At 38.1% G+C, this 27855-nt stretch overlaps 1 protein-coding gene across 5 annotated transcripts; it reads left to right on the top strand.

The window, feature by feature from the left end:
* The first annotated feature begins 1401 nt into the window (after positions 1-1401).
* Positions 1402-27748, top strand: TOLLIP (toll interacting protein). 5 transcript variants are annotated; one of them, XM_038179817.2, is made up of 8 exons: positions 1431-1559; positions 9907-9960; positions 10122-10271; positions 12664-12846; positions 14189-14341; positions 15556-15646; positions 19479-19499; positions 24216-27748. In XM_038179817.2, the coding sequence occupies exons 1-8, from the start codon at positions 1527-1529 to the stop codon at positions 24428-24430; spliced, it is 900 nt and encodes a 299-aa protein (XP_038035745.1). In that variant the 5' UTR covers positions 1431-1526; the 3' UTR covers positions 24431-27748. The 5 variants fall into 5 exon arrangements, with proteins under 5 accessions (XP_027313813.1, XP_027313814.1, XP_038035745.1 ...); XM_027458012.3 differs by lacking the exon at positions 9907-9960 and having other exon boundaries at positions 1402-1559; XM_072038509.1 differs by lacking the exon at positions 19479-19499 and having other exon boundaries at positions 1441-1559.
* The last annotated feature ends 107 nt before the right edge of the window (positions 27749-27855 follow it).

The following is a 27855-nucleotide window of genomic DNA, read 5'->3' as shown; positions in this document are numbered from 1 at the left end:
TCAAGAAACTGATTTCATCACTGAAACTCGGTTGCACATACATAATTATACAGTATGAAGAAATGCAAAGAAGCCAATCAACCAAAAGAGGCTGTATCTAGATGGCATTTGTAATAAATTAATGTATCAGTACACAGGCTTTGTACACACAGGCCACATATCTGACATTATAAGACACTCAGCATTCTTTATCACTCAATTTAACATTGCACTGCCCCTTCATGTAGTGCACTGTATCTGCTGAAAGACTTACAGGAGGAAAAAGGCAGTAAAAAAATTGCCTTTAGCTTCCTCCAAGAAACTGGCCTCTTGACTGTGCCCAACAAACAGCCTATGTCAAGAGACTATTTAGGGACTACTTAAAAAAAAAAAAAAAAGCTGAATTTACCCTTCTTTTTTAAGAACAAAGTGTTTTCTTTCGGATTTAGCTTATTGTCTATCAGCAGAAGGAAAGAAAGGATTATTTACTTCTTTAGTAGTTCTGCAGGTTGACCCAAATTTTACTTCCAACAGAGGAACTGTTGATTGTGATGACAAAGAATATTAGAGCCTTTTCCTAATGCTGCCTGGTTGAGTTACATCTGGCATCAACTATATTTGTTCAATGGCTCCCAATCAATTATATCCTGTAGTACTCATTTTTCTGAGCATCAAGACAAGTAAAAAGATGAGGCTGTTCCCACTCCATGTAGATGAGATGGTAGGGTGAAAAAAGTCAGCGCTATATTTGGAGTGTTCCTAATTGCACTGTTCTATTTCCAGCTGCCGAAATCTGCACTAGAATTTTAATTAAGGGCTAAATTCATGCAGCAGATCCTGACAACAGGAAACAGTTATGTTATTTAAATAGGCTTTGCAACGATCAGATTTTATCTCCCAAGGCAGCGCTCAGATGAATATGGAAGCGGCTTTTGTTCTTCTGGCAAGAACCGCGATCACACGCAGAGAGCCAAAGGAGGTCACATCCTCGGCTGAGGAAAAGCCATTAAAGCTGGGGCAGCTCCCCAGACGATGGCTGGAGCTCAGAAATAAATAAATAAATGAATAATAAAGCTGCCTTCTTGCACACAGCCGGCCGGGAGTGCCCCGACACGAGGCAGAAGCAGGCAGAGACCCGGCGTGGGAGCGGGGAGCTCCCCTCAGGGCGCCCCCACAGCGACAGAGCCGGCGGCCGCGGCGCCTGCGCCCACAAAATGGCGGCCGCGAGGCCCCGTCCCCAGCTCCGCGGCGCCCCCAAATGGCGTCCGGCGGCGCGCCCCGCTGCGGAGGCCGCAGCGCCGAAGTGCGCGTGCGCGAGACCGGCTCCTCTCCCCACCTCCCCTCCCTGCCGCTGAGCGAGCGCATGCGCAGACGAGACTGGGGCGCCGCGTTCCTGCCAAGCCGCCCGGTGGCTTTGCTTTGTGCGCGTGCGCGCGGGGCCGCTCTGGAAAGGGCCAGAAGGGGCGGGGCCGGGTCAGGTGACGCGGGCGCCTCGCGCTGGGGCCGTTGGAGCCGTAACGGCTGCGCCCGGGCCTGAGGGAGGCGCCATGGCCACCACCGTCAGCACCCAGCGGGGCCCGGTGAGTGCCGCCCGGGGCCTGCCCCGGCGCCTTCCTTTCCCCGGTCCCCGGCGGAGGGCAGAAAGGAGCCCCCTGGCTTCCTCCCAGCCGCCGCCGCGAGGCTAGGCGCGGCCGCTGTGCGCCCTGCCCGGCAGCGAGGCTGTGGGGACGGGGGGAGCTCCGGGGGGCTCGCTGCACTCGGGCCGGGCAGGCTCAGGCAGCCGTCTGTGAAAGCTGTGGGGTGAAACGTGCTGAAAGGGGCGCCGGGGGGTGGTGTGCGGCCGCGGGGGGAAGGCAGCTGAGCAGTCCGGTCTAACAGTCTTGTGGGAGCTCGTGCTGAGGGTTAATGGGGAATGTTTAATTGCCTGGCTACGCTCTGGGATCATCTTCCCTTATGCCAGGTTGTTGTGTAGTGTGGTGTCTAACTTCGGTGGTATAACATCTTTCTACATGTGTGCTGTTTCTCTCTGGAAGGGTCTGGTAGTAATGGGCAGTATGATATTGCTCTGCAGGTGAAGTAAGATTTTTTTTCCTCCTTAATTAACCTACATTTCTGTTTTTTGTTTCTTTCAAACGGCTGCTTTCTTTGTTTTGCCGAGAGACCAGAGGACTGCATTATTAAATTACTAATCCTGAAAAGCTGAATCTCTGTCTGTTATTATCTTATGGCAGTAATGCTATGTGAGTCTCTATTTAATAAAATGCCTTACTTGTCATATTTTTGAGAATGGATTCCTTTTTCACTTGGTTTTAATCATAGTTTCGTTGTCGAGATAACAGTTTTCAATGAGGAATTAAAGTAAAAAGCGTGAATTAAGACTTCTGCTATATCTTTGTGGTGTTTTGAAAAGATAACAGCTGTTCTGTCTGAATCTGATAAATTAGGTAGCCTCTATCCCCAGAGGCTTGGTGTGAGTTTATTGCTTGATTAAACCAAATACTATTCTTTCAGTATGTGACATATTTTATTAAATATACAGACAAGTGACAAAATAGAGTTTATTTCTAGGTATCCCTTCGCTGATGTTTGGAAAAACTGGTGCTTGAAGAGGATCCACAGGGACTGGTAACAAACAGAGATGTGGTTGAAGCTGGACAGTGGGCCTGGCTGCAGTCCTGACCTGCTGAGAGGTGACACTGTGCAGGTGCTCTCTGGAATGGGAAGACATTTCTTTCCAAGAGGAGTTTTAATTTCATGAGGTGTTAAACACCTTGTTGATATTCAGTGCAGCACTTTAATCTCTGCTAGTTTTAGCTTGTTCAAATTCTCTTGGGTTGAGAAGATTTTAGTGAGAACTTTCTTGGACTTGGCTATAATCTTGCAGTTTGAACATCAAAATTTCCTAGACTTTATTAAGTGTTGGAAATGCGTTTCAACATCTAGGATGTTACGCTGGATGTCATGTCTTACAATTACACAGGTAGTCCTGTAGGTTCTCTTGGCAGTATTCTGTTACTTAAAATTGATTTCTACCTGGCAGGTAGAAGGGTGTACGTGGGTTTGTTTTGTATAGCCTTGGCTTTCTCTTTTTTTCCTTATGTACTCCCCATATTGTGCATGCTTTTCTTCTTTGTCTTAAGCACTTCAGAGATTTGAATGCTTTCAAATTAATGATTATATTATATAGTATTGGAAAACTGCCATTCATAGATGAGAATGCTGATCCAGTATGTAACATACCTTGCTTAATTTGCTCTAGAGCAAGAGATAGAATTCTGCTTATTTCTATATATACAACTGCATTACAAATGAATAGCCACTAAATGGTGCTAAAGGATAGAGAAACAATTTTTTCTTCAGGGCTGCAGAGAGCAGTTCTCGTGTCTCTTTCATTTTGAACAGACAAGAAAATATTCAAGGTTGTTCCAGTTCCATGCAGATTTAGAAAACAAAGTATGCTGCTATACTGTTGCCAGTCTTGTTTTTATACCTATGCTTTCTGGTTCGTGACTACGCTTCTTTGAGTAATTAAAAATTCTGTTTGACCTTGAGTTTTTGACATGTAAGAGAACTGGAATTCTGTCTGCTAATGGTAGATACTCTGATAGAATATAGATTTACGGTCGGGATGTTAGGAGATTAGTGTGAATTCATGTTTTGTGTTATTTTTGAGAACAAAACAGCCTTTGAAATCTAAACTACAGCTGAATACAGAAGGGCTGCTAAATGATACATTTTCCAAGTGAGGGATATTGCTAAAAAGTCTGATCAGGCTTCAGGTTAAGTCTCAAGTTTGAGACATCAAGACTTCGTATTTGTGATATGTCAGCTAGCCTAGCACAGCCAAAATGGATGACTGTGATTATTCGTAATGCTGGCAAGTGCCAGATCCTCCAAAATTTAGATCAAGTGCCAAGCTAGGCTACTTTGATTTCTGCTCCTGTGGTTTCCCTAATAATCACTGCTTCCATGATTGGAAATTTTCTAATGAGCAGCTTGTATGTGTGATGAGCTCTCTTTCCTTGTTCTAATACTGGTATTTAACTACATAAGCCTTGTCATCTCTGATTTTACTTGGTTTTGTTTTTAAATGTAGCTCAAGAATGCAGTAAACAGTTCTTGAATTTGAGATGTCTGTAGACATTAATTTTATCTTCACTTTGTAACTCTTTTTTGAATATAACAGTTCCTGCCATACTTAGCCTTCAAATCACAAAAGATTACTATTTTGCAAATTTCTTCTTCCCTGAAACCACATCAGTCTTTTTCTTTGTTAATGGCTGTGCTTTTGCTCTGTGGAATGTGTTTTGCAGATATTTCAGTGTAATGTCACATGGACAAATGTAAATGTGCTGGGAAAAGCCAGTAGCAATAGCTTGTGGCAAAATGCTTGGTCAGGACCAAATATAATTCGTATACTTGGCAGAAAGGGAAAAATACTGTCAAGGTGATGACTCGTAAAGTGCTTACAGGTAGGCAGAAGGAAGCGAAGGAAGGAAGGAAGTAGATTAGTCTTTCTGTTAAAAAGAAAGAATCATAAGAATGAGGTAAGAAACGTCTAGTAATTTTGTAGAAAAAATAGAAAGTGAAATTTGCTCCTACCTGTGGCTGTCCCTGCATCGCCCCATCACCCCCAAAATTTCCCCTGTTCCAGCTGGACAACTGAATTCTCTCTTCTTGCCCTGTATCTACAAAGAGAACCTGGCTCCATTTTCTCAACTCCTCAGAGTTACTGGAAAGCTCCTACGAGGTACATCTGAAGATTCCTCTGCTCTAGACAAAGGGTCTGCCTTTTCCTAGCAAGTCCAGTGCTGCAGCCCTTTCTATGGGTCCAAACTGGATGCACTATTCCAGATGTAGTCTAACTAGCTGTGAATAAAGGGAAATGACTGCTTTCCACAGTTTACTGGCTAGGCTTTTGTTGATGCAGTATGGTATGCTGCTAGGTTTTGTTGTTCTGGGAATGCACTGCTCATTCACCTTTCACTTGCGCTTCCATGGATTTCCCCCTGCTGCCCTACCAGTTCTTTAGTCTGTACCAGTGCCAGGGATTTTCCTGTCCAAAGTACAGGATTTTATGGTTGTTGTTGAATTTCATGAGTTTTCGGCCAGTATCTCTCTCAGATGCTGTGGTATCCTCAAACATACCACCATTCTCCACCAAATTTAGCATTATCCTGAAAAACTTATGAACGTACATCCTGTCCTCTGGTCACTGAAAAGAAAAAAACATTAGGCACACATGTTAGGTCTCAGACCTGTGCCTGTTAGGTACACGCCTCTGAGAAACTTCGCTTTTAACCCACTCCTGGTGTCATTGACCACTGAACTTCAACTCCTGAACTTTGTAATCCAGGCAGTTTTCCCTCTGTCCAGTGGTCAACCCACGTGTGCATTGTAATAACTGAGCTTTGATACTGAGATGTGGTCGGTGACCTTTTCAAAAAGCCTTTTGTGAAAATCAAGGTAAACAAGCCTACTGTTCTCTACTTATTCACACGTCTACTAATTTTATGATAGAAAGCAGTCAGGTTCAACTAGGCATTTTGTACCCTTGGAAAATGTTGACTATTCCTTGTACCCTCTTTTATGGCTCTCAGAAGGACTTCTCACTCTATGAATTTCCTGGCAACTGGAGTGAAACTGACTTGCATGTTATTTCATACATCATCCTTTCTGCCCTTTTCAAAGATGGGTGCGACATTTGTCTTTCTCCAGTTATGGGGGATGACTTCTAATCTCCATGACCTTTCAAAAATGATAGAGAATAGCCTTGAAAAATAGCATCAGCTAGCTCTTTCAACACCTTTGGTTTCATCCAGTCTGGTCCCAGTTTTCTTCTTTAGCATGCAAAATGTAGAATAGTTCAAAATCCTCTTATTCACCCAGTTCTTCTTTCTTAAAAACAGTGAAACCATTTAAAGATAAATATGTAGAGCTTTTTTGAGTAGTTAAGGTGTTTCATAGCTCTTTAGCGTGAAATTTCTCTGAAACCTACTATCAGAACTTCTGATGTCATTTGCAAGTGTAGAAACCTTAATTACATTTCTCCGAAGGTATCATAGTTCCCAAAGTCAGAGCATTTGTGCTTGTCCTTGGGGCTGTGTTGCCTTTCCCTCCATTATGGAGGAACTTGCATCATCAGTTAGAGAGCCAGGTAGGGTGCCTGATGACTTCCTCTCCTCTTTCTTTTACCTCCAACACTTACTGCATTTTCTTTTGTTCAGCCCTCTGTGGTAGCTTACTTCACAGTGGCATTGGCACCACCTAATCTTGCATCAGAAATGGGAGTGAGAAGGAACAGGAGAATGAGACTGACAGCCCTGTGTTAGGCTCAACAGCTGTGGAGCACCACGCTGCCTTCAGTTTGAAGGAGTGAGTTGAGATGGGTTTTTTGCACCTGCAGCATTTCACTCTTAGCATTCCTCGAAACAAGATGTTACATGGCTTTAGTAGACAGAAGGGGCAATGTTTTTTGTCTAGACAACTTGTTTTTGATAGTAATGCTGTCACTGAAGCTTATTAAGAAGTGATTACTAGGTAGGCCTAGTAATTTTACGAAGAAAATTTTATGAAGGCCTGCTAAATGTCTGCTTCAGAATTGTAGTTTTGTCATGACGCTGTCATTTTTGTCTTGCTTGAAAAGAATCTAGTGCAATTCAGATTGGAACATCTTATTCTGCAATTGATGGTAGAGTGGAGTTCAATTTCACATTCTTCTTTAAATGTTAAGTGTTAAAAGTGTGTTTGCTTTTAAATTGGGTATTGAGCAGGATACAAGCTTGTCTTTTATGTTTACCTTGCTTTAAAAATAAATTGTGGTTGAACTCAGGTTATACAACTCTATTTTTGATTGGGATATGGAGTTGGCAATTGCCTACTTCTAAATACTTCGAAGAGGAAAAAAATTGTCTGTTTTCTCTACAGATAAAGATTGTACGCTATTGGTTTGTCTCTGTCTATATGGAATCTACTGATAACCAGCATGAGATCTTACTGATTAATGTATTTTCCTCCATGAGCATCTCTGCTGGGTGCTTATTTAATGTACCACTGGGACTTCTGTACCAGATCTCACTCAGAGCTGAGAGTTTAAGATGGGATTGTATGTATCTCCTGTACCCCACTATTTCTCTTGAGGGGTTTGCCACTCGGATCTTTAAAGAATTTAATTACATTATCGGGTTTCAGTTTCTGGTGCTGTTTTGCAGTTCTAGGATAAGAGTGTAGCTTTGTGTGAGATAGGTGAATGGCCTAACATCAGCTTAGATGCTGTGAGAAAGCTTTGGTCTCACTTACAGATTTTGTCTGTCTCTTTTGGACCTCAGTGCAGAGACTGGTTTATAGTGTTTTTCACTTTTCTGACCATCATGAATGAATAAAGTTTTCCAATGTCCATGTTAAGACAGTTGTACCAAATAAAATATGCTATCCTGTTTTCTGAAAAGCTGGCAGAGGCAGCTAGAACATTTGGCAATGTATTTCCAGAGCTGCAGCCACCACTTCTGGCTAGAGGAAATCTTTATGATGCATGCTTTTAAAGATGCTAAAAATTCCAGATTTGAAAATCTCTGGATGTTGTCAAGGATTAGAGAGGACCTGCTATGTTGCAAATGCCATTCACTGCCTTTCTAATTCTGGTGCCATTTCAAATCTTACCTAAATGGACTATGTTTTACTTTAAATATATATACATAATATAATAATTTAATGTGTATTTTAATAAGAAGGCTGCTACAGGACCTGTATTATTTCCAACCTAAATTAAATAAGCATTCTTTCAAGATTAGCACGGTATTTTAGCTGTCTATTCCCTCTTTCCACCTGTCGCCCCCCATACTTATTAAATTTTAAGCTGCTGGTTGCTGTCTTGGTAGAAGTAACTTTTGCTCTTCTGGATTGATTTCTTAAAGCATTCAATTTCTTTGGCTATCTGAGAAGGATTGTTTGTGTGCCTGATTCAGTCCAAATTATTGTCTTCCAGGTGGGCTACCAGGATTTTACACTGTGTAGCGAATGAGGCCTCACATATATACAGTGGCATTCACTTATGTCCTGTTTCTAATGATGGTAGAATGTCCGAGAAATCAGCATTAGCCTGTTTTTATCATGGTAGTTATTACTCAAGCATCAATAAAGCAAATGTTTGATTGGTGGATAAAAATATTTTATGGGTAAACATATTAGTGACTGGAAAGGCTGATGAAAGTTCAGCTATCAGCTGAGGATTCAGTAGTTTACATACTGGTTGTTCACACTGTTAGAGTGCTACTAAATATCCGATAAAGTTTTCTGCAGCTTATTTAATAGCTTTTAATTTATTTATGGAGTTATTTTCTTCAGGAAGCAGCTATTATGAGGAATCCAAATGTCAAACTTGCCTGGTTGTGAGAAGATAACATATGAGGTGCACACTCTCTGTAAGGAATATTTTTTGTAGTTCTCTGTTCTCTTCTGAGTTATTTCTAGCACTGCCACAATGGTAATGCTTAGGTAATGCCTTCAGCAAAGTGCTGTTGCATGAAAAAGGAATTTGTTGCTTTAACAAAGTAAGAGTCTAACAAACATGAGCAAAGCATTCACTTCTAAATCAGTGGTCTTAATGGATACTGTAAAACTATTTTTTAAAGTTCCCTTTAAAACGTTCACCTTCTGTAACAATTGTTTTTTCATTGTAAGATTTTAAGACATGGGTAAGCAAAACTGATTCTCTTCCCTCCCTTGTAATAGCCTAGCAGCAGGCATTCAGTACTTCCTCCTTGGCTGCTTTGATTAACTTCCTTTCTGGCATGTAACACCTACTGTTGTCAGGATCCCTGAGGCTCTTGAACAGAAATGGCGTCTCTTGCCAAATCGCATTTCATATGACTGTTGCTATCTCAAAGATGCAATCTCGGCATGCAAGCGCTGTCTAATCTTCAGAAGCTATGTCCTCAGGGCCTTTTAACTTCCTAAAGTATGTTGTTCTGTGGGCATGTATTTGCCAGGTATGCAATTGAGTAATCTTGTCTGGGATAGTAACGTAAGAGATTACACTGTCTTTTGTCTTGATGCAGTGGACAGTTTTGTATTAAATATGTAAGCATCTCTAGAGACAACAGAAATGAGCTTAATTATGAGTTTTCTATGCTGCTTATTACATTATACTCTATTTTAGCATGGTGATCCCTCTGAGTGTTTGGTGGTAGTGTTCACTGAGCATTTAAAACCTAGAAACAAGCAGAGTTGTTGACTTGACAAGTAACATGTAGAAGCTTACCTTTCTTATGCCATAAACATTACATAAATTAAGTGGTGATCGCTGATTCACATTGCCACATGTGACAGAGTTCCCCTTCAACTTTTCTACTTAAGATTTTTCAACATTGTGCATTTCAGTGGTAAGCCAAATTTGGAATTCCTCTGTTATTTTGAGGATGGTGGGATTCTACCCCAAAAATTGACAGTAGTTGCAGACTATGTCTAACATTGGAAAATGATTAGGAGATCTTTCTGTTGAAGGATTTGATTTGTAGGAAATGTTGTCTGTGATCTGTCTTGAGGATGACTGAAGATGACCCTTTCAAATAGCGCGTTGCACCAAGTATTTTGGAAAAATTTATGCAGCAGTTGCATCTGCTGTGGGTGTGTGTAAAAATACTGGAAACTTCATTGAGCAGTAGCTTTCATTAATGATAATGAAAGCATATTGGACTTTATCATCTCTATTTCAGTGCTCTTTCATACTGAAAGAGTACCATCTTGTCACGGGAATGATCAGATAGAGCAAGTGATGGATAAGTGAAAGAACTGGCTGGCATTGGATGTAATGTGTGAATGGGATGTAAGACTTGGTAGACCTGACCTTTGTGTGGACTAGTTAAATGGCTAGCGGTAGAGCAGCCTGGGTTCTGTATGTCCAACTCTTTTTTTTTTTTTTTTTTCCAGAGGCTTATATTGGAAATGAGTATTCTTAAAAAAGAGCATGAGTACATTTGTCATGTGAGTTGGCAGTTCTGTCATTTAACTAGTTCTTTATTCGTGCTGTCAAAACAGAGTAAAATGCTGCTGAATGTTTTTATTATGATTTTGATTTTTTTCATTCTTTCCCATTGTTTATTATGAAAGTGGGAGACATGTTTAAAGATTTTTTTTTTTTTAAGGTATATGTTGGTGAGCTTCCTCAAGATTTTCTTCGTATCACTCCAACCCAGCAGCAACAGCAAATCCAACTGGATGCCCAAGCAGCTCAACAGCTACAGTATGGAGGACCAATGGGTACAGTAGGCAGACTCAGCATTACTGTGGTACAGGTATAAATCGTACCGTATTTGTAAAACAAACTTCAATCCTTTCCAATTAATGGCCATAAAAGACTGTTGGAATTTGAGTTACTAAATTACTTGTGTATAGGAAGTGAGTTCATAACATTTTTTCTATCTTCATGTTTCTGTAAGTCAGTGCTTTTTAAATTTTTTTTCTTAGCTGTATCATGTATGGCACAGTAATTACCTATAAAGCTTACTATTATAGCAGATAATAAAATCAATGTTTTTCTTACAGTGAACAGATTTTTTCTAAGAACTTCACTTAAGAAGGCTTCCTGTAGAAACACTGAGTATTGGAAGACATTAGCAATTTTGAGTTTATTGTAGGAAATTGCAGTTGGCTTACGTATTTTCCTTAAGTGGCTGCTTTGTTCCGTCCCTGCTTTCTTTAAGGCCTTTTGCTGCTTTTTTCCAGTAATTTATGCAGGTTTTCTAATCAATTATGAGTATAGTCTTAGCTTTTTATTTTCTGCTTGCTCTTTTCTGTTATCTCCCTCTTCTGTTCTCTTGGCAGTACTTTATTGCTGCCTTCATTATAAGCTTTCAATTTTTAAAAAATGTTCTATCTTAACACAATTCTGTAATACCTACATGAGCATACCAGATGTCCCTCACATGAACTTAACACACCTCATCTATTTACAAGTGTTGTTTTCATGTCATTTTTCTAAAAGTATACCAAAGATAGGTTTAGCCTCAAATTTTAGCATGAAGACTGGTATAGTGAGAGTATGGTTACAGCCTTAATGGTGAGGTGAGGTCCTTACTGGGGAGGAAAACCACAGGATCTCACATGAAAAGAGGCATCATTCCTCCCTTTGTATCTTTCAGTGGTCAGTTTCTTCCTTCATAACCTATGCAAGGAAAACCCAGGCAGCTAACAGTTAGTCAGTCTCACCTCTGTGCCAGCCGAGATCATGGAGCAGATCCTCCAGGAAAATGTGCTAAGGCATGTGGAAAATAAGGAGGTGATTGATGACAACCAACATGGCTTCACTAACAGCAGATCGTATGGTGTCCCAAAACTGTCTTCTGTGCCTGCCCAGGAATTCATGCAAGATTGCTGCAGCAATCTTGGTTGCATATTAAGGCATGTGGTACTCTGGAGAGGAGACTTACCATGACGTAGTTAACCTGTGGAGCACGAAAAGCTGGTTGAAGTATTTTGTATTTATTTAAATACCTGTTGATTAAGTACGTGCACTGATTCTGCTACTAATAAACTGGAGAGAGATCAGAAAATGTTTTTTTGGAAGGTGTGTACAGCTTTTTTTCTTGAAGGTACACAGGAATAGTGATAAGTTTATCTAAGCACAATTGATTATATACTCATAATCTGTCAGTCTAGTAATTTAAATACTGTTTTCTTTTGGTAACACTTTATGGTAAGCTTTTTAATCTCTGGATTTAAGAGTCGAGAGAGAAGAATGATTTGGGTGCGAAATTTCCTACTTAATTGCAAAGCCCAGACTTACAAGAAACGGTGTGAGATATTTCTCACCAGCACTAATATTTGAATTATTGAACTAGTGTGTGACCTGAATGAGTAAAGGGCCTTCCAGGGTGGAGTTACACCTGTTATGACTGTATCTGTTGCAAGTCTCAACCGTTTGAACTCCTTAGATCTCCTACTGGTGGGAGACATAGGCACCACTTCGTCACTTTTCTGTAACAAAAAAAAAAAAAGGCTACTTATACAAGCCAAAAATGTGTCAAATTTTGATTTCTACTTTGGCGCACCTATGCAGCAGTACTCAGTGTTGTCTTTAGGACTATTATCAACCTTTTTTTTCACCCGGTTCCTCTGTTACAGCAAAAGTAAGTTAGGTATCTTCTGAATATATACTGCATCTGTCTTTATAGTAGCTTAGAACTTAATTTGCCCACTGAACTAAGTAATATCAATTGCATACATCAGATCATTTTTTCTCTGACAAGAATAAGTAACTAGATTTTACCTGAATTGAATTGGTTTTGTGAAGAAAACCTTCTGATATTCTTGAAGCTACTCTATTTCTGTATTTCATCCTTTAAAAGTACTTCAGGTGAAGAGGATAGGTTACCTATCACACAAAACTTGTAACTGCATATTGGATAGCAGAAACCAAGGCAAAAATTGAACTTTCCTTATAATCGTTCATCTGTTGTTTTTTGTTTAGTTATGGTGAAGATGTTTAAGTTACTTAAGTGTTTTCTACAGCAGACAGTTTGAAAGAAGAATCTCTTTTTAAAGATTCTCCTAAAGGACTCTCCCCTGTTGTCATTACAATTCATTATTGTCCTTTGTTTTATCCTCTGATTCTCTTTATAAGGTAATAATAGTTACTTCACAAGTTAGTGTAAACATTATGCACTTAAAGGTTCTTTTCTCTTTCAGGCAAAATTGGCAAAGAACTATGGAATGACCCGCATGGATCCATATTGTCGAATACGTCTGGGGTATGCTGTGTATGAAACCCCCACAGCACATAATGGAGCCAAGAACCCCCGCTGGAACAAAGTTATTCAGTGCACTGTACCCCCGGGTGTGGATTCTTTTTACCTAGAGATATTTGATGAGGTCAGAATGAGTATATTTTATCTTTTTCATCCCCTCTTTGGGTTAAGGTTTGGGTAGAATCTTGGAAGGTAGGATTGAGTTAGCAAAGGCTGTTTCTTAGCTGTGCTCTCTGGGAAATGATGCAGGTTTATCAGAATCCCAAGGTAGCAATGTGCAAGCCTTTGATCTGCCCCAAGAATGTCACAGCTTTGTAGCTGATAAGGGGTAGCTGAATATTAGTTCCTTTTCACTATCAAAATGTGCTGTAGCCTTATATTCTGTAATGTTCCTGTTAAATAGCATGTTTATATGTAATAGCATGTTTTTTGTAATAGCATGTTTTTTGGCTGGTTTAGCCAAAAAAATTTCATTTCTATTCTAACCCAGGAAGAGCTTATATGCAAGCTCATAAATGCTAATAAATCAGTCCTTTATATAAGGTGTAGTCACTGGAATTTATTAGTAGAAACATAACTTAAATCTGGGAATGAAATTCAGGCCAGTATGGTAAGCATGTAGGCTCTTGCATATGTTTTACTTAACATACAGTGTTAATAAATTCCTACCTTGTGAACAGTTTGATTTTTTTTTTTTTTTTTAGAGATGAAGTACATCTGATTAACAGCTCAGTTAGGTAATCTGCTCTACAAAGGTTACCTAGAAGAGTAGTACTATCTTGAATTCTAGTACGTTCTTCTGCTAGATGTTGTTATTGGCAGCTAGGAATATGTGCTGCCTCCTCAGTTGTTCCAGTTCAGGGTATTGACTTAGATTTAGCACAAATGTGCCTTCTCTGATAATCTAAGAGGCTATGACTTGGTTGAAGTTTGTTTCATTGCTGCAGCAGGGGGTGGCACATCATTCCTTTTATCTGCTCTTGAATCATTGGAGTTCACAGCCTATTTTAACAGTGTAAGCAGGAGCTGATTCTTACTTAGTAGTATGTTGACTGCTCACAAGTGATTATTATTTACAGATACAGGCCTGTTTACATACCTTCTGCCTTACAGGTAGAACCTTCTGCATTCTGGCTGATTAATCAGATGGAGACTTGAAATACTATGTTAAATATTTCTGTGTCTGTTGTTTGCTTTACGTCAATTCAGGCAAGGGAAAAAAAAAAGGTTTTGATGCTGTTCCTCACAGTATCCTTCTGGACAAAATGTCCAGCATAGAGCTAGACAAATACATAATGCAATGGGCAAACAATTGGCTGATGGGTCAGACTCAAAGGCTTCTAGTAAATGGGATTACATCAGGCTGGTGGCCAGTCACTAGTGGGATTCCCCAGGGCTCCATTTTGGTGCCAGTTCTCTTCAGTGTTTTTAGAAATGATCTGGACACCATTTTGTTTTCCTTTCAGCGAGCCTTTTCAATGGATGACCGCATTGCTTGGACACACATTACAATTCCTGAGTCTCTGAAACAAGGAAATGTGGAGGACGAATGGTATAGCCTGAGTGGAAGGCAGGGTGATGACAAAGAAGGAATGATTAATCTGGTGATGTCATACACGGTAAGATAAGTTAGGGGTGAGAAGAAGAAGGGTTACAGAAGGGAGTATTTGAGGTTAAAGTAGAAGTATTTCCATTGTATTTTACTATTCTTTTTGTGTGCATGTGTTAGTGTTTAAAATAATTATACTTACCTTGGGGAAGAGCAGACAAAAATACTAGTTAAGGCAGTACTTCCTTGGTGAGGTGGTAAATGAATACTTACTTGGTTTTGTAGTTATTAAAACATTAAGATAATTTGTGTTCCTGCCCTTAAATACTTAGAAAGACATGCCAATTTAAAAGAAAAACTGACAACTCTTCTGTCTTAAGTCTTTCTGGAAAGTTTGATGACTGCAATTTTTTACTTCCATTCTTGTTCATTTGGTCTTGAACTATTAACTTATTCTTATCCATGTAGTAGCTCCTGTGCTGTTCTCTAGCCTGTCATCTTTGGCATAAGTAGTTGTTGGATAGCATGGTCACCCCTGAATGCTTCCTACTATGCTTGCACATGATCAGAAGTTCCAGGTTGCTGCTGAGTGCACAAGAGCAAACAGGTGCTGTTCAAGATTCACATTAGGCCCCAGAGCTGAACGGTTTTTCCCTTCACTCGTAGGATAAAGGATTTTTTTCTATTAAACTTTAAAACTATCTGCAAGTGAATGTGCTACACAGAAAATCTGACCTGCTCATATTGTCCAGGATCAACGTGAACAGGAATTGTGGTAGTAAAAGGGGATATACTTGAACTGATACTTTATTTGAAGTACTAGTTTACCTCAAAATTGATTTGAACTAGTATTTGCTTCTTGAAGCATTCTATCACTCTTAATGAGATTCAGTTTTGCCTTAAGTTTTCATTTGATGAATACAGCATATGCTTTATTCTTGTGAAATAAGAAAACCGATAAAGCCATATTAAAAATTTGCTTCAGGAATAAATTTTCAGTGGCTAGTTTTATCAAGCTGCTGTGAAGGGATAGCTTGATATGATGTGCTTATGCTGATTTACGCTCAGATCTTTTGTAAATTAAACGGACTGTAATTTGCTAGAGAACTTGCTTTCTATAGATTTAGGTAGGCCTTACTACAGTTATATTGAAAGTCTGTATTTCATAGTCAGTATCATGGTATGGCATTTGTTAAACACTGTTTTAGTTGCTGTTCTAGTCATGTTGCCCCCCCACCCCCCTCCAAAGTTGTTCTAATATCTGTTGTGCTTTTCTTTGTCAAGTCTTTGCCAGCAGCCATGATGATGCAGCCCCAGCCAGTGGTCCTGATGCCTACTGTATACCAGCAAGGAGTGGGATACGTGCCTATAGCAGGTATGTTTTTTTCATAGAAGACTCTTAAAACTTCCAGATAAAGGGTTTTACAGAGATAGGTACCAAACTTCTATTGTTTTCCAGGATGTAAGGGGAAGCTATAAAAGCTATAAACTTAGACCATTTTTTCCATGGTACTTTTTGAGAGAAAAGCAAGTGAATTAAGTATAGGTCTGATTTCAGTCTTGTACCTTCTTTAAGAGAGCTAAATGGATTAAAATAGCAATAAAATCAGAACAAGTAGCCTGAAGGCTGCTCTTTCTGCATATATAATTTAGATTTATTGGTCATTGCATACCTAAGTATCTGGCAGACCACACTGTAATATGTTGTGTGCTTTTAAATGCTGGCAATCCAGGTGAGAAACTGCTTAGGCTTCAGAAAGTGCACCAAATGATTTCTGCTGTCAGAACTGCAGCTTAAATAGACAATGAAGGATCATCCTTTCTGTGGTCTTTGAAGTTACTCTGTTGGAAACTTGCTACGCAGCACGTGAGCTTTGTAGCATTCTGAATGAGAAATGTTAGGGAGCTCTGAGACGTGGAAATACGTCAAGGCAAGCTAAAGCAGATGTCACTTGTCTTGGTCTGTGCAAATTAAGTTGTGGACTTCAATAGAAAGATACGTTAACTTCAGGTTTTGTAATTTTTCTGTCAAAGACGAGAAGCTTAAAGTATATAGATAACCATGTGTTTGTCTTACCCAGGTAAAAGGTAAGTAAAGTTAATTTTTTTCTATTTTACTTAGAGACCTTAAAAGATCCAGTTTGTACATTAATTCAGCAGGATACATACTTCTAAGAGAAAACAATCTTGTAATCAGTATATTTTGAGTTTCTTTTCATACATTTATATGAATGAGTGATAGTGTATGGGACACAGATCTGACACAACAGATTTCTTTTTTCTAGAGTCAATCCCTGATTAGAGAGAATGAAGTTTAAATTCAAAAGCAAACCTCAACAATAAAAGATGTGTAACTTAAGGAATAATAATGCCTGTTTCATTTTCAGAGTTAAATTAAAGCAAAACATGGAAAGGTTTTGCTATATGCTTTACTCCCTGATGTAAAACACGCAACAAGCTTCATTTAATGTGTTTTCATCTCTATAGTTTAATTCTCAGGAGTTGTGTTTCTTGGCCAATAGTCTAAATTAGTGTGTGTATCCTGTAGTATGCCTCTGTTGTGGTAAGCCAGACTTCTGTGTAGCATTTTTGTGTTTGAATTAGATGCTGCATCTTTTTACTTCTAGCTTCACCCCATCCCTATACACTGAAACAGTGAACTTCAAACTTAGTATCTTGTGTGTGGTTAAATGAAAATTAATCGCTGGGGTGGTACCTATAGTAATATAATAGAAATACAGAATTTCTTTAACAGATGAAACCAACAATATTAACGTAGAAAAATTGCTGGGCTAGTCAGACTGTGCTCAGTGAAAATGAAGCAGAGACAAGTTTCAGATATAACTGAAACTGGGCATCCAGCTGAAGAGGTAAAAACTGAAACTCAGTTGTGTATCTTGGTGTTCTGTAAGTTTGTGTTGGCCTTGACTATTTTCAGGTATACTTTATTAAATTGTCTTGGACAAGTGAACAAACAATTTATGTTTAGTGCATGTGATTGATAAAAGGTCAGGTGTTACATATGAATGTTATCTTTATGTAGCAGTCTTATTGATGTGTATATTGGAGTATTTCCCTTCTGCAAAGATGCAGCGTAATTGATTCAGTTACTGTTATGATAACCTTTATTAAAAATTCTTCCTGATTCTGTAACTCATATTTTTAAAACATTGTGAAGTCCCATCACTCCATTAGATCTTCTCTTTATTCTGAGAAAACTTGAAAGTACTTCCTTAATTTCATAAATGCCAATCTAACTTATTATAAGCCACCCTTGGTCAAGTTAGATTTTCTGAATTTTTGATAAAAATTTGAATATTACTGTGCTTTGTGTTTGCTGTTCCAGAATTTCTGTGGGCACCATGAAAATTTCTCAAAGCACTGTGAGTTTTTAAAGCTTTTGCCTGTTCGCTAATCTAATGACTCACTCATAATTATAAAATTTAATATAAATATAAAAACTAATAAAGGTAATTTCAAATGATAAATGGAACTGACAGCACATCTTGGAAGACATGAAATATTGTCACAGTGTTTTCTGTGTACTAAACTAGATGTTCCCCCTGGATTCTGCGAACTCTTTCAGGAAGATGTTTGTATCCGTGTAAACAACTGGCCTCTGACAAGCTGAGTTGACTGTATCTTCTGGGGAAATTCTTGGTATACTTTGCAATATTGTACAGGGATTTCTCTCTTTTTAAGACTGATTACTTAAAGAAGGGCAGCAGTAGGATATCAGTATATGCCGCAGGAATATATTTACCTTCCCATCTTTTCAGTTCCATTTTTTAGCCTTTCCACTTAAATGAGCATAGTCAATAAGCAAGGTCTGTTTCTTTCCTTGAGATAAGTGGAAGAGTAGTGCTGAATGTAGCCTATTGCATCTGAAATGGAGAGGATTCTGTTGGTGGGCAAGACAGAATCTAAATCTTGTCTAAGATGAAAAATAAATTCAGTGGGTGGACTGGAATGCTTATCCAGAACAGTGTAACACTGATTTGTGGAAACTGTCCAAAATAATTGAGCTTTACAGTGAGACGGTGTTAAGTCAAATTTAGCTGTGTCATGAAGGCCAAACTGTGTTTTTTTTTCTGTGGGTAACAGAATATTCTGTTCAGAACTTTGCATACGTAATAACTAATCTTCTAATTAAAGTGAAAGCAACTGATTTTACTTACACTCCTCTCTATCATACAAATGGAGGTGAATAGTAGCAGCAAGCAGTTAGATGCTGTGGTAAGCAGATGAGGCTTGAAACGCTGGCACAAGTAATGTGCTGATCTTTCCCCCACATTTTATGGTAGGGATGAGATTGTGGTGAAAGCAGAAATGACCTTGCAATATTCTTGTATGGTGTTAATTCATTTTGAAAATTTTAAAAATTAAAAACTCTGATGATGCTAGTTGCTACAAGCTATAGTTGTCATGGATGGTATCTCTGGGATGGGTTTGGGAAAACCTGAACTTCTGTTTCAATCTTCTAAAAGTTGGCTTTCTCTATACTCTTCTAGTTGCCTTTTCTAAAGTTTAGTGGATTTAGCACTGTAGAATAATACATAGTGGCATGCTGGTTGCTTACAGTCCAAGCTGATCTGTGATAGGATGTAAAAGGCATGAAAAAAGCTGAGTGAAGTTGGTTCAATGAACCTGTATTTCTCGTGTTTTTTTGTTTTTCCCCCATGGGATACGTAGCAAATGTGTCTGCACATGACTTAAAAACACCTGCTTAAGAACTAGGTTTAAAAAAAAAGTTCAGAGTCCAGCATATCAGTTCCACTGACGTAAACTTGTACCTCTATGTAAATTACGCCTTTAGGTGTCAGTATTGGGTTTCATGAGTTAGCTTATGGTGGTGTTATGTTAGAACACTGTGGATGTATGTTGTCCTTTTTGGACTATAAAATATAATTCTTGCTAAAACACCTATTAGCTTATTTTAATTTTCTGTTCCCTCTAATTGGTATTTCTATAAAAATAGCACACTGAAAAGCTTGTTCAGAGTGCTGAAGCAAATTAGTTGTGGGACTTGAATCCCTAGCAGCATTTTGTTTTGATATTAGGTAATTGAGTTTTTACGCAGTTACCTCAGTTTATCCAACTTTCACGTTTAGAAACTGAACGGTTCATTTTCTTTTAAAAATAGATTAATATTTCTTTCCCATGTCTTATTCCTTTTCCCTCGTCCCTTCATTTCCACCTATCTATAGGGCTTGAGTACTTTGCTTTGGGTAAGTTTCCAAGCTCTTTTCTCACTCCCATCCTCATTGACCTGAGTCTTTGCATGAATTCATGTAGGCAGCTTTATGTTACAGCAGACTGTATCACAAGGTACTGCCACTTGGATGTCACAATAGAATAACTTAATGCATCTCTTGAAATTGTGTCTGTTCAGCATCAAGCTATAAGGCTTAAAGCAATTGGTGATAGTGTTGATGGATAAGATGTGATGATTCTTATGAAATTGTTTGATGCCAGTGAGTAATTTTAAGTGACAGTACTGCTTTCCTGGAAGACAGACACTAATCTTGCAGTTGTTCTGCTACTGCGAGATCTGGGAGAATGAGGTAATGTCATGACTTCTTGTAAACTTGAAAGTGAAGAACTCAGCTCTGCAGTGATGTTCTGACAGGACTGCCTGTCAGTTACCTTCTATTATTCTTCAAATGAGCTTTTTTTTCTAAAAACAGTAAAAAATGTTTATCAGTATGCATCTTTCATACACATCCGTTTTAGATTTATGTGAAGTTAAGCATTTGATACGATTTTGAATGAACTCTAAAGGTGAATTATGTTACAGAAAATCAAATTTTCTTCAATTAGGCTTGCTTTACTATGACACATCTGACTGAATTGTGCAAAGATATTGTGACATCCTTCAATACAAGCACTGGTGTTCAATCAAGTATGTTCAGAAAATTCTAGAACTATGTGTTGTGAAATATAACGTCATTTCTTGATGCTCTGAATTTCAGAAGAATGCTGTAAACACAACTGGTGTGGCTATTGCAGTGTATTTAGTTTCATCAGAGGAGTGGAATTGTAAAAATTCTGTGGGTCCATACTCTTCATTTTACCTGGCAGTTTGTGAATAAGAAACACTATGGATGCCATCATCTTTTTTAAAGTTTTAGAACTGTTTTTTTTTTTTCCTGAAACAAGTATCATTAAGTCATGTTTGAATATGATTTAAAGAAAAAAAAAGTGGTGCTGATTTCCTTAAAGAACTTGTTTTGAGGAGGTTCCTGAGAGTTTATTTTGGAAGGATCTGTGCATGGGGCAGTAATAATGAATTATTACATGGAGTACTTGACTGAACAACAAAATAAGTGTGTAATGCCTTGTGTGCAGGTGGAAAAAGTTTACCCTGTTAAGGCTTTGATGCTTCATTGCTGCTTGTAGCAACTGACTTGCTGCTGTACATGCTCATTTCATGTATTGGAATGCCATTGCTTATGCCAGCATGTTTGCCATTGCCATTTCATTGAACTAGAAAACATTGCTCCATTCTACTGATTTATAAAACTTAGTCCCTGAGAACAACACAGGAGAATTGGGTTCCATTTATAGAGGACGCTAATGTGGGTTAGTTTGTCTTCTACTGTTAGTGGAACGAGCTGCTTTATATGTAAGGCAGCTTTTTACTGAACATTGAAAAATCTGAAGTTTATTTTAACTATTGTCTGATAATTGTGTGTGTATGTATGTTAAACAAACTTAGATGCTACATAATTTAAGTCTTGCTTACTATTTTGTAAATCAGAAATGATGGATGCTTTTAGTCTGTGGTGGGGAAAACAACAGAGAAGGGGGTGAAAAAAGGCAAGCTACTCTTCAAATTGGTAATTTTATAGCTTGATTGTTGAGCTTCATGAAAAGTAAGCACTTAACCATGGTAAATATTTATTAAATATCGCTGTGATTCCTACATTTGTATATAGCGTGAATGTAGAGAACATTAAATAACTATATTAACATAAGAGCTGAAGAAAATGGAGTTTTAAAATTATTAATGTAGATCGATACTGAGGAGACATCTTATCTCTAAATTCAATTGTTTAGACTGAAAATAGTTGGTTGCCTGTGCAGATGTTTGGCCTCACAATTATTTTGCTTTAATAAAAGCAGTAAGAAAATTGTGTGACCTTCATGGTTTTTGACATTTTTGATAAGACGCTGAAACTTTATTTGTAAGGTATAGAATGCTGTGGTAGTTGAGAATTGAACTTGATGTTTCATCTGGGTTAATGCTTTAAACGGGCCTTTTTTGCAGACAGTTCTTACAAAAGCTGATAATTGAATAATCTTGGTGTTCTGATGACTTACTGAAGAAAATTAGGAAGCTGAGGTTAAAAGTAAAGTGCTTGTATTGCTCTGTTCTTTCAGGTACTTTTCAACTTTATTTTTGAGGCCACAAATCTTTGTTCACATTTTGTACATGCCTAGATTGTTTGTAGGAAAAGTGAGGAGAGAGTTGAGTGTTCAAGCTACAGAAGAGGAAACCTGAAGTGCTGTTGGATGTGGTTGAGTAAAGAGTTGTGTTCATAGTTTTGTTGAGGACTACTTTGTGGATTGCCTCTGAGGTACTACCATGGTCTGATTTGCCAGATGTTCAAATAATCTCATAGTGCTAAACAGAATCCCAGGGACCATGGTTGAAATGACACATGAAGCTCTAGAGCCAAAGTGTAGGTTGTGGAAGGAAGTATAGATACCCTTGGTAGGGGTGTGTTGCATATGACTGGCCAAAGATATGGTTCCAGTGTGTGGGTAATAAAATTAGAGTGAGAGGGGGCTTGTACTTTGTTGCCAGTGTGAACCTTTTCAAATAGATGCAGCCTGTACCCTAGACTAAAAGTATCTAGGTTCCTTTTTTTACTTCTAATAAAGCTTGAGTATATTACAAGAGGAATTTAAGTCAGAGAATGATTAGTATGGAGACGCTTTACAGTTCAGTAATGCATCCCTGTATCAAGTTGGATAGGACCGAAGTCCAAACTGAAGAAAGTACATTGAGTAAAATCATAATTGCAATACACAGTCAAACTATATTCAATTAAAGTATATTGTCAACCAGAGTTGATTCAGATGTGTTTAGCTGATCCAACTAGAGTTTACAAGTAATTAATAAGATGATCAGTAAGAAAATGCAGGTAAGATAACATTTAATGGATATTTTTTATGCTTTTTTGGGGGGAACCAAATATCATGTAATCTATTACTTGATTTGTTTTGCTTCTAGATGAGGATAACAAACTGAAATTTATTGAGAAACAGTTCCGAAGTAAATGTTTTCATGATATACCATGAGCTAATTAAAACCTATGAAGATTCTAAGTCTTTGATTTAGAAACAACAACAAAAACCACTTAGGTAAACTCCAGGAGGAGTTGACAGTTGCGTAGGAAAAGCACGTAGCTTATAAATTGTGAGTCTGTGAGTGTGTAGGTCAGGATGATGTGGTCTCTGTATGTCATGTTGTCAGCAGCATTTTTGACAGTGTCATTTGCTAAAGATTCTTGTACTAAGATATCATGTGGTAGGAATAAAGGTTCCTTTCTGGTTTAGTAGCTATTTCGAAAATCTGCTGAACAAATGAAAATAAGCATTGAGTGATTCCGTAATAGAGGGAGGCTGTTAGTGGGGTGTATTGTATTTTTAAAGATGTAATCAAGAGAAGGGGACTAATAGATAACATGTCAAAATAAAACCACTTAGTTTTCTAGAGTCTCTTTGACTGCAGTAGGTTGCAGAAAAATCTTGTTACTAAGTAAATGGGACATAGTGACATACTTCAACATTGTAATATTATGTGTAAAGATAAAAATAGGTGGTAAAAATAAAATACTTAGTGGTGCTTTTTTGATTGACTATTGCTACACATACAGATCTTTGAATTACTGTGGACTATTCCATGAAAGTATCAGGTGAATAGAGGTCAAAGTGGATAAAATGTTTAAAAGGGAGTAGAGAGCAAATGTGAAGACTTTATTGTGCTGAATTATGAATTGGTGCCATGTTTGCATCTAGATGCAGGTAGTTCTTCTTTCCCTATTTTAAAAACAATAAGGCAGAACTAAAGTAATGCATAGAATGTGGGACTAAGATAATCAGGGCTGGCTTTTAGTGAAATATGCTATTTTCAGAAATTAAAAAACCCTCTAAATGTACTACTATACTTGGTTTCAGTTCTATAAAAACAAGTGGTAGTTTTTCAGCAACAGATATAGTCTGAACTAGTGGTAGAACTTTTCAAGTGATGAAAAGGGTCTTTTGTCTAATAATTCTTTTTAATCGGAATTCAAAACCCCATTTTCTAAAACTGTCTTTCTAAACAAACAGTGCTTTAATTTCACACAGCAATGAAGTGCATGAAAAACGTCACATTTGCACTCTGGCAGAGGAATGGGGAAAACAGTGTGCAACCCCTATGGGTGTAAGAGGGATTGCTTTTTTGCTACTTTATGACTTTGCAAGCTTTACTAGATGGAACTTCAACCAGGAAAAAATGTTTGCTTAAGATTTGTTCCTGAATATGGTCCAGTCTCTTAGTGGACCTAACTTCCTCCAACAGAGATTGCATTCATTGAGTGTCTACTTATCAGTCATGTATAATGCTGAAGTAAAAATACCTTGTTCATCACACCACAGGACCTAAATATGTTTAGGGTTTGGTTAGTGATTCATATATAAACCTGGTTAATACAGGTTGTATCTAATTTTGAGCTGTACCTGTTGCCATATTGCTTTTGGAACGTAACTTGGGCAGAGGTCCAGTTCTAGAAAAATGTGTTCTGCTTGCAACAATCTTTGAAATCTCTTTTCCAGAGTAGATGAAAAAATAAATGCTGAAGTTGGTGGGTTAGTGGGGAGGGATGAGCCACTTTCTTCTTCAGAATCATTAATTTTCCTCACATGCTTGTGTTGTATTTTTTTTGTGTGTGCAGGGATGCCTGCAGTCTGCAATCCAGACATGATACCTGTGGCAATACCACCTCCTGCAGTCAACCCTCAGCACCTGTGTAACGAAGAGGACCTGAAGTCTATCCAGGACATGTTTCCCAACATGGACAGAGAAGTTATCCGCTCAGTGTTAGAAGCTCAGAGGGGGAACAAGAATGCAGCTATCAACTCCTTGCTTCAGATGGCTGAAGAATCATAGATCCCCACTTCTGCATTCTCCCTGTCCTCAATGCCACTTATTTTTACTTGCCAAGCCAGGGATTTAGCTAGAGGAAGAATTTCCTAACAGTTTTCTGTTAGTGCATCCTATGTGAAAGATTATACCCCCTTTCATCCTTCGACATTTGGATCTTTTCACCTTCTTTCTCTACCTGTACATACTCAGTTTAGTGTATGTCCTACAATACAGCATTGAAGCATCTTCACTATCAGCTGTGCCCTGTGTGGCTATGTTCTGATGGGGGATAGGAAGTAATGCTGCTTTTTTTCCTTTTTCTCCCCCATTTCAAAAACTTGTTCTTAAAAAGTAACTCTATGCAGTACAGGATTTACTACTGTTCATTAGATTGAAAAAAAATAATATTGCTTTTCCATTAAAGGGTTTACTTTCTAAACATAACTAATTTGTTAAAGTATTCAAGTTTAATCAAGCAACCTGTTTCTGCCAGAAATTAAAAGAAAGGCCTTTCCCTTGTCCTATGGTGGTTAGTTATTGCTGTGATACATTCAGCTGTTTGAGCGAATTTTTTTGATTTTAATAAGCTAAATGTTTAGGTTACACTGTAGGTATTTGTAATGAGCATCTTTGATATAGTCATCAAGCACCAAAGCAGTATGTTATCTGGTGTGTATTTTGGGGCTTTATCCTGCAATATAGTATGGTCATGTATCTGTAAAATCTGAACAGGTAACTTTTCAGCTTAGAAGGTCTGAACTGCTGTAGCAGAGAACAGGACAGAACCCTAATGTACTCCCACTGCAAATTGCACTCTTACTACTACTACTTCTGCATTCCTGTGGCTATTCAAAAGGATGAGTGCAGAAGGAAAGATGTTGTACCCGGGAAATTAATGAAGCCGTAAAGAACTACTTAAGGTGTTGTCACTTATTTTTAAAAAAAAAAAAAAGGAAAAATTTATGATCTGGTCATAAGGCTTCTTTCTTTGTTTCAGTAAAGTTGTTATATTGTATTAGGAAAAACTATTACATTTTTTCATGTAATTTGAAATCAGAAGCATGGAAAATAGCTTCAGAATCTTTGAATGGCATTATGAGTTGCCCAGTGACTTACTAATTATGGTTGCTGTAATCACAGAATGGCTGAGGTTGGAGGGGACCTCTGGAGGTCATCTGGTCCAACCCAATTTATTATGATTTGATGCAGATGGAAATAAATTCTTTGTGGGAGACAATGGAACATATCTGAATTAGTCTGATCCTCCAAGGAGGTTAGAGGTTGCTTGTATTTATTATTAGTGTTAATTTTTCAGATAACAGTTCATCTTGGAACTGCAGAATCTTACAGAACTCACCAGTTACACCTGTTGGTTAAGTTTCTGCAGTGTCTGTTTGTGTAGATGGCAAAGTAATGCACTTTAAGTAGTATGCACCAGTTTATTTTTTCCAGTGATGTGCAATGTTGCTGTTTTATCTTTTTAATGTTTGTGTTCAAATACTTTATACGATAGCCATACTCTTTTATATTTTCAAGAGTTGGAATGAATGTACATTTGAAATCCAGGCTCTTGAGTGATTCATGAGAACTTTAAAGCCAGGTTTGGAATAGGGAAAAGGGACCCTTATTCTCTTCTTCCCTGTACTTCGTTGCGTGTCCCACACTTAAAATATTCTTTTTCATATCTGCTGAAAAGCTGATTTTTCCCACCTACATTTAAGAAGCCTTTTGGTAGCACTGATGGTAGAGTATGAATATTTATTTTTTTATGATTAAAAATGATACTGAAACTTTTAAAATATAGTACCAAAAATCATCCCAGTTCCTGATCTTTTAAAGCTGTCTGTTCATAATGTACAATTTTACATTTTGTTACAAATCCCCTATGGTCTTAAATTTACCTTTGAGAGCCTAAATGTCTTTATACATCTTCCCATTGTCTTTCCAATAATGAGATTCAAGGCTGCAGTTTCTTTGTGCTTTAGTAGTAGAGTCACCACATCTTGTTTATCTAAACTAAAACGGGTGTTCATCAAGAAACTAGTCTTGTACCTTCCCTGCAATCACTGTAAATTTTATGGTTGAATAGGTGTGGAGGCATTTGGTCTGTATCTTCATAGCACAGAGACTTGTGACATCGTTGATCAAGAGGGTAAATCTTGGTAAAGATCTAATGCTTAGCTGTCTCCAGGAAGAGTCCCTTGCTCTAACTTATTCAGCATGAATTGATAGGGATAGAACAATTCAGGGAAAATGTATATATTTAAATTTTTATATTAAAATGTTGGGATCTGCTATAACAGCTTTTTATAAAAGCAAGCAGTCGTGGTTCAACTTAATGGCTGGTAAATTATACTGCATCCTATTACAGCTCTATTTCAAACAGAGAATTAACACCTTTCAATTCTAACAATCAGGAGAGATACGTGAGAATGTTAGCTGGACTTATTCATGTACAAAGTTCCGGGTCTCTGAGTGAGTTGTAGCTCCTGTTCTTAGTTCTTTTTGTTGGTATTGGTGGCTTGTTTTATGCAACTGTTATGCAAAACAGGGTTGGTATGAGTTGAAGATGGGGCATGTAGGAGCTGTATGGCCAGTAGAGGGATTTCTGCATTTTAAACTACACTTAAATATTCTGGGGATTTGTCTTGATTTAATTAAGCATTATAGCTGAAATTCTGATTTCAAGATGTTTTACTCTTTAAAAACAGAACAAAACACTGATCGTCAGTCTACTTGGCTTTTTCACATACATATCCTCTGTCAAACTGGTTGTTGTCAGGTTTGAATTGGAGAGAGATGAAAAAAGGCAGGGAGTAGTTGGTTTTTCTGGGGTCTGTGAAATGAAGGCATTGGAACCAAAAGTCTGTTTCTTGATGTAGATAAATTGTCACTCATTATGATTGTAGCTTTTGATGAAATGCGAGTGGGATAATACTGTTTGACACTGCTCTTCTGCTCAACGGCTTCAAACAGCTTGGAGCCAAAGCCAGATGTAAGACTGGCGTCTGCTAAAAGTTAACGCCTTTAGTACTAGTGTGAGTACTGCCAAGAGCCTGAACTTGCTAAAGATAGGAACATTTTTTGTCTAGCTAGATCCTTGCCGCTTTCTTCTCTACTGCTGTTTGCATCTGCTGATGGTACTGAATGTTTTTTCCCTTACAAATGTTATTGCTTATTTGGTTGATCTGTAATACTGTACAGAGGATGTTTTTTTGCTGTAATAATTCCGAAGACATTGTTTCTCTCTGTATGGAGGTCCAGTGTCCAAATGTGTTTCTTGCACTCTAGAATACAGTAACTTTTTCATTCTAATTTAATAAATGTATCATCTAAATGAAACTGTATTATGTCTCTTTTGGAGAACACCAGAAGTTGGGTATCTGTAGACTGATACAGAATTCATTAAGTATTAATTACTGTCTTCAGTATGCTGTCAAATGTTTAAG

This window comes from Anas platyrhynchos, chromosome 5, assembly GCF_047663525.1.
Source record: "Anas platyrhynchos isolate ZD024472 breed Pekin duck chromosome 5, IASCAAS_PekinDuck_T2T, whole genome shotgun sequence".
Taxonomy (NCBI): domain Eukaryota; kingdom Metazoa; phylum Chordata; class Aves; order Anseriformes; family Anatidae; genus Anas; species Anas platyrhynchos.
Note: the sequence above shows the minus strand (reverse complement) of the source record. Positions and strands in the feature narration are given on the sequence as shown.

Bases quoted from the DNA above. Each gene is read 5' to 3' on its own strand.
- TOLLIP (XM_038179817.2), top strand. From the start codon at position 1,527: ATGGCCACCACCGTCAGCACCCAGCGGGGCCCG. The intron at 12,847-14,188 runs GTCAGAATGAGT...TTTTCCTTTCAG, and splicing joins ACCTAGAGATATTTGATGAG to CGAGCCTTTTCAATGGATGA. The intron at 14,342-15,555 runs GTAAGATAAGTT...TTCTTTGTCAAG, and splicing joins ATCTGGTGATGTCATACACG to TCTTTGCCAGCAGCCATGAT.